The following is a 16,672-nucleotide window of genomic DNA, read 5'->3' on the forward strand; positions in this document are numbered from 1 at the left end:
TGTGCTCGTTCAGAATGAGAATGACAACGAATCTTGTGACAATTATTAATGACTGTTACATTTGACTGTCTCCTGATAAGGGCAATCGGTCATAAAACCTATTTGTCCCATTTTAACTGATGGCCCACTTCTGCTGAACATGATATATGTAAATATAATCCATGCACAAAAATACATTTTAATATAAACTTGAGGCTTTATTGAGAATAAGTTGTGATATGCATGCAAATTATTGTGAAAATGATTTTAAAAGAGAAAGGTTCTGTATAGGACACTGGATAGCATAGTGAACTGTAGGCGGCTTCGTGGATCAGCACGCGACGCGTTCTGGATGGACTCGCGTTCTCGCGGAGTCCAGAAACTCTCAGATTCCTCCAGAATGAAGCACGCTTTCTGCCTTCTCTCCGGACCCGTCCCTCGGTTTCGACCATCGAGTCATTGGAAGGTTTCAGCCTGACTCAATACGACAGGAGCCTGTGATTCCTCGCGTTGAATTCGGCGGTGTCTGGTTGGTGTTGCGCAAAGCCAGACGCAGAGCCAAATGAAGGATACAAGCGGAGTTGGGAAGGACTGACTCTTATTTTGGGGAGGGAGACGCGATCAGATCGGATTTGAGGGGATTGAAGATAACGGGCTGGGCGATCGCGGTCACCGGATCGTATAGCGACTGCACTGGATGTTAACGGGTTTGACAGCTTGTAGGCAAGTGCTGATTGTTTGTCTAAACAGAAAGGATTCGGTTGAAGTGACAAACATATTGTGTTTAGAATAAAGACACAGTCGCGCACGAAAGCGAAATCGATGCGCTCTTGTACGACCAACTTATTTATCCATATAGCCTACTCCTGCGTAACGCGCAATGCTCCTGTTTGTATTTATGGATGAAACACGCGCTTTAAGTCACCGTGTAGTGTAAGGAGACAAGGCTGCAACAGATTTCAGTGTGATAAACCTTTAAAGGAAATATGCAGATTGCCCCTATATGGACGCTTTTACATATTTGTAATATTTCCATCCTTCTAATGCTTAGGAGTGTGTAATATTGAACGAAGTTCTTGGTTAAATTATAAATCCTATTTAACTTTAGGCTGTTTGTGTACAAATATGCAAATACGTGAAGTATGGAGAAAATGCATACTAAAATAATATAGACAAGATAGCAAACCAGTAACAATATCAATGGCAGATTTACAGTTTTATTTATTTTTTCATGTTTGAAACGGTTTCTGTATAAATCATTACAAAATCGAACGTACGATTTTTGTGCTGTTTTCGTATTTTGAGAGCTAAAAGTGCCTAATGTTAGTTATTTATTCTGGTCAGCGAGTTCCATCGTCGCTAGACATAAAGCAACGCTTCCACCGCGCGCGAGAGCTGGCCAGAGTCTCACGGAGAGCTAGGGGTCTCTGGGCTCTTTTATACGAGAGGTTGGGCTCCATATAGGTCGGGCTTTGCATATGTGTAATCAAACCAATGAGAATCCCCTGCGCGTCTGGCACACGGCAGAGCAACACACTCTAGGAAGAAGAGAAGCGTAATTTAAGGGGTGTATCCCTTGTTTAAGACGCTGTTATGGCAAAGCCAATCGCCAGATGTTTGTGTTCCTCACTCAGATTTTGAGACTAAGCAGAACGCCGGGTTACTACGCGGAGGCTGAATCGCCTATCCAAGTCAGTTTTAGCCGAAGTGTAGTTGTCTCACCCGCTTTACGCACAGGATTACGGCCGTTTGCTCGTCTGTTTCGCGGAACTGCAACGTTTTTTCTGTCATTATTTAACAGGCTGAAGGAAATGGCAAAGGAGAGAAGAGCGCGTCTGGGCGAGCGCAGTGGAAACCAGAGCTGAATGGCAGGATGCAAGCGACCTGAAGACGCACAAAACCCCGCGTTTCTACAGCTCTCAGTCCCTTTTACGCGTTCTCTTGGTTTCCTTCCATCCGAACGAGAGGAATTATCCCTATACGACCATTTAAGGATTTCCTTTTTTCTTAATTTTTCAAATTTGTATATAATTTTCACACGCAGAACTCTAGGAATCGAGGATGCATTGTGGATTAGTGTTGATCCTCTTTACGGGAATCTTTCTCATCGTCAGTGCGGTTAAAAATGGTGAGTTGCCGGGGTGTTTTAAGTGACTTTTTGGGGGGATTAGATGAGGAAAGCTACAGATGAGGGGTTGCGACTTGAGTCCGGTCACCTGCTCTCACCTGCCGCTGTTTCTGACACTGGATGGCCAGTCAAAACCATGCATTTCATCCGCGCTGATATCATCAGTTCTGTTTTTATAATAATAAACGCACTGTCTGATTGTGGTCAAATATGTTGCATGATATTTCGTAATAACTTCTATTAATAATATTAATGTTTACAAAGTCGTGACTATGTTATTTTACATGGTCCATTGTTCATTGTAATTTATTAAAATGAAAAAAAATGTAGGCTTATTTTATCATATTCCTTAAATGATGAAAATAAAGTTAATGTGCGTTAAAATATTTCAAGATGTCATGAAACTCCTTTTCATATATTCGTTTAAGATTTGAATGCCTACCATTATATTATGTTTGTTAATAACTTTTTATATATATATATTTTTTTTTTTTTGTGCTACATAAAGTTTTCTGTTTATCTAATGGCTAAAAGGTCTCGTGTTACTGACCTTAATCTCGGCCAAATTAGGGAAACTACTTTATAACATTGTTAAAATTATTCCGGAAAACCTGGCTTGCCCTATTAAGAATTACTTTATAAGTAATAAAAAATGTGTCCCATTAGTCGTAGTTGTGAATACCTTTTGATAAATTTAGCTATAGTATTATTTATAAATTTATACATGATTGACTATAGGCCATTTTAGTTCTTTTACTGTAAGAAGTCCTGTATTTTTCAGGACTGTCTGCGCGCTCATGCGCGTGCATTGCTTATCACAGAAAGTCACATAATGTGCGTAATAAAGTCTAGAAGGATTTAAGCGAAATTTCAAGAGGTCACTTAAATGTATTAGATAAGTCATGCATATACTGTACATCCATAGATTAAAATAAAGATTAAATATTACAAATTCTGGACTTTTAAGAGTAATTATAGTGTTGCTCGACTCTTGGTGTATTTTAACAATAAAAAAAAAATCCTTCTTTTTATGCATTAAACTTTACTGGACCTTATTGTTCATCCAGAGATGATTCTTGACTTTAGAAAGACTCTCAAATATCTAGAGTTGTTTTTGTATAATTACTTTTACTTTTTATGTTGACAATTATACATTAAAGCCCTGCCATATTCATGTTTATTTAACAGAAAGTTAGTTTATATGTAAACATCTCCGTTAAGCCATGTGGTGCTCCATGAGTTTGCTTGTTGATGATGGATCTGATTAAATTCAGTGTTGATCAGCTGTAGAGTAGTTGAAAGAGCAAATAAATAAAATATGGAAGAGACAAAGGTCATGCTTCCCTCCCACGTAATGACATTAAATGTAGGCGAACATATCAAGCCTTTATTTAGTGCTTAGAAATAGGTCAGAAATGACTAGAGGAGATTTTCTCTGTTATACTGAATGTTTGGATATAAACGGCATAGTCATTCTTATGTCAAACTACAGTAGCGATATTGTATTAGATCCTTAAAAATAAACCATTAAGACAATGTCACAATGAACATGGATTGTTTTTGCACCATGGAAAGCATTACTGAAACAAAAGCCACTGTTAACTGTGTCATTTTAACACTCATACTATAGGTATTTTCTATCTTTATGTATGAATTATTGGTTGGTAAACCAACATAGAAGGTGAGGCTGGTCGATCAGCATGATCTTTCTGATAAACCTGGTTCAGCAAGTCTGGTGTGGACGTCCCACAGGCTTCCAAAACACATGCTAGCAATGTATTGTATGTTGGTGACCAGCAATGGTGTTTTCAGCATGAATGATATTTTCTTTCTTTTCTGTTCTGTTCTTTCAGACAAATGTGGGGGCAATATCAACATCAGTACTGCAAGTTACCTCACTTCACCCGGTTATCCGGTGTCTTACTACCCGTCTCAGAAATGCATATGGGTGATTACAGCTCCAGGACCGAACCAGAGGATTTTGATCAACTTCAACCCACACTTTGACCTGGAAGACAGAGAGTGCAAGTGAGTGTTCAGCGTTCAGTATTTGGTGTGGCGGTGCGCCACCTGCTGGTGCTGCCGGAGTATGTGCAAGACGCTCATCTGGTGTAGAGCACAGGGCCACATGTGTGCTTGGCTTCTTTTAGTGCTTGATTTCATTTAGATTTTCCTAAAACATTTTTTAACTGCAACACAAATTAAGTCAACACTTGTATACTTGTGTGTTGGACTTTCTTTTTACATTCTGTCTTCACACTGCCAAAAGGTTAAACCAGAAGCTATTTTTTAATCATGATTCACTAGTTCACATGTGGTTTGGTTGGTGTAGCTTATTTCCACCGTCTTCTCTCGCTCTTTCTTCTTTCCCATTCCGTCTGTTTCCTTTGTTTGTGCTGGCGGGTCTGAGGCACGTCATTGTACTGTCAGAGTGCGGCCGACTCTGTTACTGTATCCCCTCCACCCAGATAGTCTTCCGCCTGGAGTCCTTTGTGTTCACTGAATGCCTCGTATTAATGGCACCGTTTATCAGGATCTTTACCTTTTTATGGCTCTGTAAACCTACAGAGATTTACAGCCCCAGATGACCCCGCACTGTCTGCTCATAGGGGGTCCGTCTCTTCTGAGAGTTCAGGTTTCGCTGCCAGAAACGAGCAGACCCCCCCTCCAGTCACACTCACACACACACAAATCTCCAACCAGGGGATACTTAGAGTGAATGGAGTGTGGATACACACATGGTGAGGACATAATGAGCCCTCCTAATGAAATTATCCAGAAATGGTTTGCCTGTGTTCGAACAAGCCAAGTTAAAGAATTGCAAGTTTAGCTCCCGAGGCAGTCAGTGGATATAAATGAGTTTAACGTTAGCTCTTTAAAGTGCACCAGGCTTTTTATATGGAACTGTTTGGGATTATGAAGTACTTTCCGACTTGCACACAAACTGGATGCTAGCTTCATTTTTGTCTTTTTGTCTTTTTGTCCATGATTCAAAAGAGATTTATTCCAAAAGTCTTCGAAATCTAAGACTCTAAAACAAATAATTTTTTTGCCTGACATCATCAATGCCACTTATTTTTAGCCCCTCCCATCCAATCGGCTTTAAATTGTTTGGGAGTCATTTCAATTTGAGTGGCTTCATCGTTACTCAAAAACTTCTCTTTGTACCGTTTGCCAAATGCCCATGCTTGGTTTTGCATTATGCCTTCGCATGTGGTCGCGGTTCATAAAATAGCAGAACCAGTTATGTTAAGTGCTAACTTGAAGACACACTCCTGCCTTTCTGCGGGAACTCTGCTCCAGGGCTTTTCCCCCATCCCGAAACGTGCTGCGGTTGTATTTCCCCTGCAAGGCAACATATGCCGTACACTGGGGTTCAGAACCTCTCTATAATCTTTCCTCTTCAATCTATCATTTTAAATTGCTGTGGAGGACGGCCATTCAAACAAATTTGAAGTTGTTTAGTAATTCTGGTTGTGATTGGCGGAAAGTTATGAGCGACACCCCCCACCACCGCCGCCTCTATCTCTAATTCAATTCTGAGATCAGATAGACATCTGTTTGGCGGATCTGGTTTCTGTAGATTAGGGGGTGTTTTCTTGACTCCCAGATTCAGCTGGACACACATTAAGGGCCCCTTGCATAATGGAAACTGTTGATGGCCGAAATGGCTTCTTTATCAGATGGACTGCCGAGCGAGGGAAGCTACAACACACGCTTCAGTGCGCCGCTCGCAATCTAATTAGCAACAAATGGAACATGCTCAGCATAACATGTCCGTTATCAACAAAGCAAACAAGAAATGCTTCATGTCCACCAGTGGGAGAGAAAAAAACAGCTGCCGGATCAGAGTCGACTCTGGGTGCTGCACGAGAATGATGATGTCAGGGATGTTTTGTTTGAGATTAGAGCAAATGACCTGGTCTTATTGCAAAAAAATGATGACAGCGTTGTTGAATATATGTCGCACTGGTGTATTTAGTGTTATTAAAGCAGATGGACTTCACTGAGGTCATAGTGTGTCTGACTTCACCGAGGTCATAGTGTCTCCGTGTGTGTGTGTGTACTGTGTTGTGTCAGAGGCCGCTCTCTGCAGATAACATATTCCTCTGACAGCACTATGAATCATTGATGCGCCCCAATCCGCTGACCAAACAAAAACTGGAAACATTTCCTCCCGATTGTTAGATTCCTGTCTTGAAGCGGTGAAGGGATGTGTTGGATGGGGGAATTGTTGAAACGTGCCACAGCACAGAGTGTAGCTTTGCTCTGGAAAGCTTTGCTGCTTAAAGCAATATTCTTTGTACTTAGTCAGAGAATGCACAACAATGGCCAGTCGGTTTGGATTTGTGCATGTGTGTGTGCACTTGTGAATAGTCAAGATGGCATTCAGAGAATGCTTGCTCAAGAATGGTCCCAAAGGAGGTCACTAAAAGGCCTGACTTAAGCCTGAAAGCACAGCTTTATCGTGACCAACCTTCAGCGCCGCCCTGCTGGGTCAGCCCGCAAAGTGCCACATGTCCCGCAGAGAAAGCAAATACACTCTTGGCTTGCCAAACAAACCACACATCCTGTATCTGTGTTGCTCAGAGACTCGGACAAAGCTGATTAGTCATGGAGACACTAACAGTAGATGCCTTTGATTTAGTTATGGGTTGGCTTCATACAGAAGTTTTAGGTTTAAGATACACACTCAATGCCATTCAGTTGCTCAGATGCCCTGCTGTTGATGTGAGTTAATGCTGTGGCTGAGAAGAGAATGGGTGAAACAGTCGATCCCACTGGTGTTTAAATATCAACACAGCTCTTCCACTCATGGCAGGGTCTCAATCCATTGTTTGTGTGCTCCCGTGGGTCTCCTCTCCCCCACTGAGAGGTGCCATAGCCAGGCTGGGAATGGCCGTAACTTTCCCTGCTTCTTCCAGATACCTAACGCGGGCCCTCTCCTTTCCTCCACAACGAATAAACACAGAGAGAGATGTATGGCATGAACATTCATCAGCGGTTGTCACGGAAGGGAAAACCAAAGAGGTATGGAATGCAACGGGCCTCCTTTCATCCTCAATGACGAGGGTTTTTAAAGGCAGGGAATGCTTTGACCTCTGGGCAGTGGAGGAGGCTTGGCCTGACAGAGATTGTTTTAAATACTTATGGCCCCTGTTAACAAACATAAGCACTGCAATCTATTCTCAGGGAGGGTCAGAGAAGCAATCTTAGGATCAAAAGCAGTACCGGGCCATTCGTGAGCTGTTGATAAGAGGCAGACAGTCGTGCCTGACTCCATCCGAGCTCCTAAAACAGGTGTACCACTCCTGTTTCATTTCACAAAGATGCCATTTTTTTTCCCTTTACGGTTGATGTGCTTTGTGTCGCAGAGTAGACAGAAAGCAGACCGCAAAGCAAGGATTTTTGCTACTGCGCTGAGCCGTTTGCTGTGTTGGGAGGTTGTTTCTTGTCCCTAGACTGCCTCTAAATCACATTTGTTCTGGCTCTGCGCTGAATTCTGGGTACAGGGAAAGGAGGCAGCAGCTGTCTTATGGAGCAGGAGCAAGGTGGTGTTACTAAAGCCAGTCCAGATGGAAAATGAGGCATAAACATAGGAAAACACACACAAAAGTGCCCACACTGGCTACGCATACTGTTGAGAACAGGGTATTCCAAAAACTGAGTTGTATTAAGATGATGTGTGAAATTTCTCTCCTTTCATTTCGCAGGTTGATTCCCCTGGAAAGTTTAAAAACTGCAACTCTGTGGTGCTTTCAAAAGTGGCTTGTTTGAGAATCCTGACCGGCCTAACACAGAAACAGTTCAAACCAATGGGGTGTGGCTATTTGTCTTTTCGACTAGTGAAAGCCAGGGGGAGTATTTTTGTAAAACGTTTATTAGGCCATCTCCTTGAAAAAGGCTTTTATTGTTTGAAGAGATCTTAACAATGTTTCATAGTGTGCTCAGAGATACAATCAGACTTTCCTTGTGAACCTTTCTCATCAAATGTGCCCAGTAGCAAGTTATCTGAGCTAGGCTAGCAAACATTTTATAGCTCTGGAACAAATGTTGTTTGTTGTATTCATTATTTTCCAGGGTCATGCATTGAGGTATGCATTTCATCACCTCATTTTCTCCTTGGCCCTCTAACCCTCTCACATGACACCGGGCAACTTGAGGTTGTAAAGCGGTCCGGCTAATGAGAAAGATTAAATTGTGTGTATCTTTCGGCATGTGTGTGTCAGGGCAAGGGGTTTCCGCCGCTAAAGCGCTTCACCTTGGCCCCGTGTGTTGGAAGGACAGGCTGATTGAAAAGCTCTCTCTCTCTGTGACATCTGCTGTCCTCCCTGCTGTTCTGTCACTGGCTTGATTCATGTCCTCCTCGTTCTCTCGCTCTCCGTCTCTCTCTCTTAGAAAGCCTAGGCACTTCACCACTCAGCGTGAGCTTATCTATGAGGGGAGGAGAGAGTGATGAAGTAGGGAAGTGGGGAACAAAAAGGAAGAGACTGTTGGAAAGTGAGTAGATGAAGAGGAGGAGGTAGAAGGCGGATAGGATGAAAAAGGGAAAGATTTAAATACAAAACATTACAGGATGTACAAGTTATAGTTGGATAAATGAGAGAGAAAGGAGTGAGGAGTGAGAAAAATCAACTAGGAATTAACAAAGAAGTAGCAAATCTCCTCCCTTGTCACAGTACAGCACAGAAGACATTAGAAATCTCAAAACTCCCCCATCTGACAATGATGAAGCTTCTAAAGAGAATTTGGCAAAGGCCTCTCCAGCTTTCCACAGAGAACAGGTTTCCCAATATGGAAGTTTCTGTTCTCTGCTGTGAGCCGTCACAGATGAGAAAATCCTGTTGCTCATTTCCTTTTTGTTCCAGCTCAGATGTTCTTAAGTGGATCTTTACAAGATGCATGATTAAAGAACAATTTGTTTATCTCGCCACTGGATTATGATATAAAGATATGACTTGGTGAGATGATAAAAAAGCTAGTAAGGAAATCTGTTGTCATAGGAAGGCTGTTGCTGAAGACCCTTTGTCATTAAGTTAATATCGATTAGCTTTGAGGCCATCTATGAGCTAATGTAGACCTACAAATTTAAATGTACAGTCTTTATCTTTTAGGAAGACCAAAAAGATGATGACATATCTTGCATAAACAGGCATGTATAAATGTACGTGCCGTCTAGCAATAGGAATATGAAATACGTCAGCACAGGAAAAAGGGGTCATCTACAAAAAGTAAAAGTTCTCTATGTCTAAACTGATGTAATGTAATTATGCATTATGCATGTAAAAATGAAGTGGAGCATAAATCTCTAAGTTTGTTTAGATGAAGGCAAGATGTTTCCATGTAGAGGCCCAAATATGGAATCCGAGAACTTATGAGAACACAGAGAGAGAGAGAAAGCGGTGAATGGGGGGAAATTACCACTGCTTTGGAACCAAGAGTTAAGGTTCTCAGCAAGATTGGTTAAAGATCTGATTCAAGACAACCTGTATTTTTAAACTCCCCAGGAGAACATCAGAAGGGCCTAAGCTTTAATTGATGTGGTCCTGTTTGAGAGCTAATGCACCATGTCTGCACATGCTGGCCTTGTTTAGTTTGCCGCCAGAACCGCAAATGGCCCTTTATTTTTGATTGATGGGGCTCCTGCCCAGCTATGGTTCAGCCCACACCGCTCTGAGCTTAAGGGACCAGTTGGATGGGAATTTGAGTTTGATAAGGTTCAGCTCCACTTGGGCCCCACGCTAAGATGGCAAATTGAGTTTTTCAGGTTGAATATTTGATTATTTTTCTTGTAAATTTTGGCTGTGAGATCTCATTCTCATTCGTTCACTCTAGTTTGATCGTAGCCGAGGGCTGTCCATCTTTGTTTTCTCTGCGACAGTGTTGGTAGTAAGTTTGATGGCTGGAAAGAGACAGTGATGAATGGGGCAAAGGCCCCAAGGATTGAGTTGAGGCAGTTCACACTCCGCTCTTGTTTGCTTTTCTCTTGGTCTTGTCTTTCAGAGGATTAGTGTTCGTTTTAGGGGGTTTTATTGTGTGCGAATGTGGTATTTTTCTCACACTGTAATTTGCCATTAAATAGCATGTCATCTCAAAAGCTGTAAATTGACCTGTGAGTAAATCAACCCCTTAGTGGGATGTTCGTGGTCTTGTAATGTTTCAGACTCAATGCCAGCTTAAGTCTGTCAGTCCCTCCTTTCCTATCCTCTTCTCCATTTTCCAGCAGGTCTGCTGGTTATAGCATGCATACTGAGCTAATTATCTTTCACGAGGTCTCCAAGTTGGCAGCGGCAGTGTGGGTTTGTGAATGGATAGGTCATTTTGCCCTCCAAACTTTGGCATCATCTTTGGCATCAACCCTTTGATCAAACTGCTGCACGGCAAGACACCGCACATATGCATGCACACACTTTGACATGAGCACATTGCCCGGGCCACAACAGAATGCACCGGAATTGCAATAGAAAGAAAACAACACACCACCTGGTTGTCTCAGTGTGTGCCCTCTAGAGTGTGTAATTCCAGGAACCTGATTTCCTTTTTGAAGATAACAGATACCCTGTTGGGAAAGGAAAGAGATACATTGAGAATATACGCGATAATGAATAAGGACACACAAAGAATAAGGAAATTAGTCAAATGCCAAGATGTTGAAACGAATGTCAGACAATTGACAAAGCAAATATTTCTCTTTTGTTCTCCTTCCGCTTATGTAATCGAAAATCAACATCGGAAGAGTGTGTGTGTCCTAATTCCGTGTGTCACTGTTGACCATGACACTGTTCCCATGAGATATGATGCTTACTTAGTCAAAGGCGGCACTTTCTATCCATTCCCTGCCTCCATTGGGTTCCTTTATTGTACAAGCCTGAATGAGGAGGAAAGCGAGGGGGTGAAGGGAAGGGAAGGAAAGGCGGCAAGACACGCAAGGAAAGCAAGTTAATTCAATTACTCTCAGTGCAGTTATAACCACAGTTTGCCTCTAAAAGAAAGAATGAGCTGGACATGAGACATTATGGGGAAACTCCAAGTGACCCAGGACATAGCCCAGAGGGACCTCATGCTCTCATCCATGCACATTCTCTCTAAATCTTTCTCTTTCTGTCTACCTCTCTCTCTTTCTCTCATGGATGCCACCCACTGGTCTACCTCTAGTTGACCTCCCTAAGCAGTCTGTTCATTACCAACTAGAGAGCACTTATTGGACTGCAGTATGTAGATGGTCCAGATAGTTAAGCAATGGTCTTGTTTCCTTTATGTAAGCTCGTCGTCTCATACTCTGCATTAACAGTCATCATTTGGGCAGTAGGTCATATCTTTATCATCAGCTTATTCTGGCAATGCTAAATTGGATTTGTGGGTTGTTTTATTTAATAATGCACTTAGATACACATCTATTATAACTCTCTTTTCTTTTTTTTTTGCTGTCCGAGTAGTGCCATGTCAGACATTTTAACCTGCGGGATCTTTTCATATATCTCCAAATAATTAGTATTAGTAATTTTAATAAGCATAGCAAAAGGTATTACCTTTAAGCTGACCCTGTTTCTCTCTGCACATAGTAGGAATGAATTTAGACCTCATTAGAGGAGAGGCTCACATGTCACCTTCTACCACTGCAGAATCAGTTACAGCCCAGGGGTGGGAGACATTGGGGTTACTGGGTGGTAGGGGGATTGCATAGTATTTTTAATGGAAGACCATGCACAGCTGCCCTCTGACCCCTTCCAGCCACCTCCTTCCCTCATACTCAATCCACGTCCTTTTCTATAGCTTGACTTTTCATCTTCTTAACCATGGACCCTTCTCCAGAGGGCAGTGGCCACTCTGGCTCAGTAATAATACCCCCTATCAGATGTCAAGGTGGGACAAATGGTGGCTATTCTCCTAGTAATGGCCAGTGAAATGGGCTCCTGACAGAGACCGAATGAAGACCTGTGTCCCTTGTACACCATATAGTGCAATTTCTTTTTCCATTGTCCTATTCATGGGCTAGAATGGATTTTTGTATCTCCTATGTACAACAACATTGAATATCTATACTACATACTAATATAAAATGTATTTTTAGCTGAATCCTGTATTAACATCTAATATCGTTTAGCACTCTAATGGTTTATCTCTTCAGATTGGAAATTAACATGTGAACTCAAGTGATTAACCAACACATAGCCACTGCTTCAGTGTTCATGCTGTCTAGTTATACATTTTTGTGAAAAGTCCACAGTTGAATTCCAATCTGTAGTAATAACATTTAACTCTTGCCCAGGTCATAACTTATTTTTTCCCTAAATTGCAGCAAGTTTGCAGCAGCTTCCTTCATGTCATTGCTACACTGAGACTAAATCTCTGAGGTAAAGGTAAGCCAATTGAGTGCAGTTCCTCATCATATCCTGTCAGTGGATGATTCACAGATATCTATCCTGCCCTGCTGGCTGATGACAGAACTTCCTCAAGCTCCTTCAGCTGTGTTTATATTGGATCATTTGGGAATTGTACATTAGCAAAGAAGTGTGGCACTCTGATGTAGCCTAACCGAGCTCTATGCCGCGGCTCGCTTAGTGTACGCGTTTCACTTAATCAGTAAATGCATATTAGCCATTTTGCCCCCTGGGCAGAACTCTAATTAATTGCTCTTGCTCCTTCCTCCAACGAGAACAGGATGTTAGAATCTAAATAGGGGCATTTTGTGGTCTAATATGGCTTCTGTGTTTCTTCGCATTCTGAACTATAATGCTTTCTGTTTTCCAGCAAAATTGCTTTAATGGATAATGACAGATGATGTATTGAAGAGAAACAGAATCGTTTGCTGACGACGTGCACCATTGTAGAGGAGAATTAATAATGTAGTGGTAGCACAGTGCCCTCTTTGTCTTATGGCCCTCTTTGCTTTTCCCTGACAAAAATTTAAGTTCAGCAAGTTTGGATGTGGTTAAGAGGAAGGACAAGGAGTTGTCTCAGAGGAGTAAACTAAAAATGGATAGCTTGCAATCAGTGTGTCACATGTGTTTACACATTTCCTCTTGTATCTTTTGTATATTTCTCAGCTTTTACTGCTGCCTCTTACATCGGGTTATTGCCTATTAAAGACTGTAAACTGTTAGTAGTGCAGTATGCCATAATTCCCTCAAAATACTGGAATTCATTAATGTGATTGTTGGGAATCCGTGTCTCTCCGAACAGCCTAATTAGCAGTGCTAATGAAAGCGGACACGCTAAATCCATCAATGTTAATCATAATTGCCATTTTTGAAAGCGTGCGGCGAGGTCTCCTGCACCGCACCCATTCTAAATAAATTAGCATCTAAAAATATGTCTCAAAGATTAAGCATGACGCTCAAGACCTCTCTGCGATTGTGGCTACTGGGGCTGGTTTGATGTAATTTACTCTCACAGAATTGAAAAGTATTGAACCGCTTGACATGTCCACACCCTTCGCCAGCCCTGCACCACATGCACTCAGTGCCACCCATTTCTAAATGGTGCTGCTCTAATCATTTGTGTTTAGGAAGGAAGGTTAAACCACTGGATGGTTGTTTGGATAGACACATCAGTCACTGGGGAGCATGAAACATGATTTACACCCATTTTTAAATTATATTCTGTTAATTCTGATGTTGACTTGAATTTGAGAAAGTCTATTTTAGGTCAACAGCACACATGCAGTGTGTAAAGGTACTTTCACACCCAAACTTAATTGAATAAACAATATTTAATTATCTTGAGACAAAAAGAAATGCCCCTTTCGACAGAAGTTTGCAGTCATTTCAAAAGCTCTAGTAAAAAAATGTACAAAATAAACAAAAGCACCCCTATGCCGACAAAGTAGTTACTCAGTAATCATAAAACACAGGTCTAACTTCATTGCCATAGCCTCAAGTCATGGCCCTCCCTCTACACTCTTCAACAGTTGCATGTAAGCTAATAACTCCATCAGGGAGTGTTTTCATTCTCTGTACTGTTGTAACAGACTCTGGTCCCAACCCCAACTCCTTTTTCATCTGTTTTACTAACATTTTGAGTGACAGCGGAGAGGTTATTATCGTTCCGAATGCAGCTTGCGGCTGCAGGAGCCCATTACAGTAGGCTTGGTTAACGCTTGTCACATACTATGGAGAACGGTAGACAGTTTTGGTGAGCGAGCTGCTACCGTGTCCCCTAAAGGCTTGAGCTGTTATAACTGAAAAAAAAAAGTCTAGCTTGCTTCGTGGAAATGTTAACTTTGTTCGGCATGGGCGAAGTAAGTGAAATATGTTGTTTTTTTTGCACATGATGTCTGGGTCAGAGTCCCTCAGCAGTTTACAGCTCTACATGTTTACACTTTCTTTAGGACAATGATGACTTGTACATCCCCTCAGCCTTCTCTATCCGAAAGGAAAATATGAGAAAAGAGTGATTGTTTCGAAAAGGGCACGTCGAACCTAATCTTTCCCTCCGGTGATGGATAAAATGTTCTGCCCTATTGTAGATCACGCTGGTCATATTTTGTGTCTGTGAATGCTTATGGGGGGTGTAGGTAACAGCCCCAAGTCTGTGAGTCTATGGAAAATTGTTAGCTTGTGGTTGATTGTCTTAACCCTAGGCGTGCAAATAAGAGCTATTTTTCCCATCTGACCGTTCTGGATGGCATAGGCATTACTATCCCTGTAGACAGGATTGTCTGCTAACATTGTAAGGCAGCGAAGTGAAGGTCTCTGAGAATTAGGTTCATCCTTTTTGTTTTAATTTCCCCTTTGGATTGGCAGGCTATTTTCACCACTATTATGGTTGAGTGATTGTGTGTGTGTGTGTGTGTGTGTGTGTGTGTGTGTGTGTGTGTGTGTGTGTGTGTGTGTGTGTGTGTGTGTGTGTGTGTGTGTGTGTGTGTGTGTGTGTGTGTGTGTGTGTGTGTGCGCGTGTGCGCGTGCGTGTGTGTGTGTGTGTGTGTAGGGTAGGGACCTTAGAGACTCTAACAACAGTCCAGTGGTGTAGGCCAAAAGATCTTGAACAATCAAAGAGGGAAAAGGCAGAGCAGCAAGACAGAGAGAGGGGGAATGTATTAAAAAACAATCTGTCTGCTTTCTCTTGTGGGGTCATAAAATGAAGCAGGCGGAGACCGGGTGGAGCACGGGGATGGTTTAAGACCTGGGGCAGGTGAAGAGGTGTCTGGTCTGAGAAATTGGGACTCTGTACTTGATGAGAATGCGTTACACCTCTCTTCTTAGCCTCAGGGGCAAAACCTCATTTTAAAATGTTAAAACCTCATTCCCTGCTGTTTGTTCTTGCTCTGTTAACGGCAAACTCCATCTTGCAGTTTCAGACTCCCGCAAGTTCCCGAAGAAATAGATTAGCAAATACTGTTCTACACAGACCACTCTAGGAAAAAGTCTTTCTCCGAATGTAAAATGGCCTCTGCAGTCAATCCCATAATGCCCTGCAGATGATTAGCAGGGCCAAGTTGGCACTCCGGATCCACTAAGCTTGCGGAATGGGATGAAACTGTGCGCAGCCTGTGCCGAGTAGTCTTTAAAAACAGAAATGAGAATGTGGCTAGAATGCTTAAAGACATTTCTTTTTTTCATAAGCAGCACTGGCCTTGAGGCGACTACTGCAGTTCCATCTGCATCTTATTCTAATACCTCCCACTCCAGCTTTACAAGGTCCATCTGTGTTAGGGAACAAGTGCCGCGCCTGACTAGAGAATGCAATAAACAAGATTTCTGAAGGTGCTAAGACTTTACATGCAGGCCGGCAGGAGAAGCCTGCTGTTTTTCAAAGCCAGAGCGAAAAGGATATCTTGAGGAGAGCTTGTAGTACAGTATAATGTTACCTCTGCTGCGACTACGGTTGTGCAACGGTGACTGTGATTCTGTGACAGACTTGCTGAAATCCGATAACACACCTTTGATTCTCACGGCACCACTGAGGAGGAAACGACTTCTTAAACCCCCAAATCTTTTGCAGGATAACGCCTGCATCAATTTTTCAAAGGTCTGGTCACGCTTGAGTTTACCTGGGTGGAATTTAAAGTAGAGAGAAAATCTGTGCGTGGATGTGTGTGTGTGTCTCAAGGTAGAGGTATCATTCAGCTAGCCATAAGAGCAGGGAGAAATTACAGACTGAAAAAGGAAGGAGAGAGCATAACAGACAGATCTGAAGAAGACCGATGCTCTCCATCTTGAGCTGAGACGCTACTGTCAAAGATCTTCACACATTACTGCACCAAAGCATCTTCCCAAGCTGCATTCAGACCAATCTCTGATTCACTACAAAGTGTACTCTCTTTTTACTCTCTTGGTTGGGATTTTACAGCAACTTATCATGCAGACTTGCATGCTCTTGCAATCGGGATGCAATTTAGTCAAGTAGGACATGCTCCTGAATCAATATACTTGTTGGAGCTGGAACAGCCTAGAAATAATCTATATCTAAAATCAGAGAAGAAGTGTTTGGTTGATAAAATTGTTGAAGCCCCAAATTCTAGTCCTAACCCAACCCATCCCAAACAAAGGCAATGTCCTAAATGTCCTTTCAGTACACTTTTAAATCCACACTTTGATAACATATTTCCATGTAGTCTGTTGG

At 42.1% G+C, this 16,672-nt stretch overlaps 1 protein-coding gene across 6 annotated transcripts in view; it reads left to right on the top strand.

Annotated features, from left to right (window-relative positions):
• Window positions 1–527: 527 nt before the first annotated feature.
• nrp1a (neuropilin 1a) overlaps window positions 528–16,672 on the top strand; it is a 64,494-nt gene continuing 48,349 nt past the window's right edge. For 3 of the 6 annotated variants that reach the window (XM_084398766.1, XM_084398767.1, XM_084398770.1), the window contains exons 1-2: window positions 1,495–2,107; window positions 3,961–4,135. In XM_084398766.1, the coding sequence (XP_084254892.1) occupies window positions 2,041–2,107; window positions 3,961–4,135 (242 nt within the window). In that variant the 5' untranslated portion in view covers window positions 1,495–2,040. Of the gene's footprint in view, window positions 703–1,494; window positions 2,108–3,960; window positions 4,136–16,672 lie in introns of those variants that run through there. The other 3 variants (XM_084398771.1, XM_084398768.1, XM_084398769.1) reach the window with 3 other exon arrangements.

Source organism: Rutilus rutilus (genome assembly GCF_951802725.1).
Source record: "Rutilus rutilus genome assembly, chromosome: 24".
NCBI lineage: Eukaryota > Metazoa > Chordata > Actinopteri > Cypriniformes > Leuciscidae > Rutilus > Rutilus rutilus.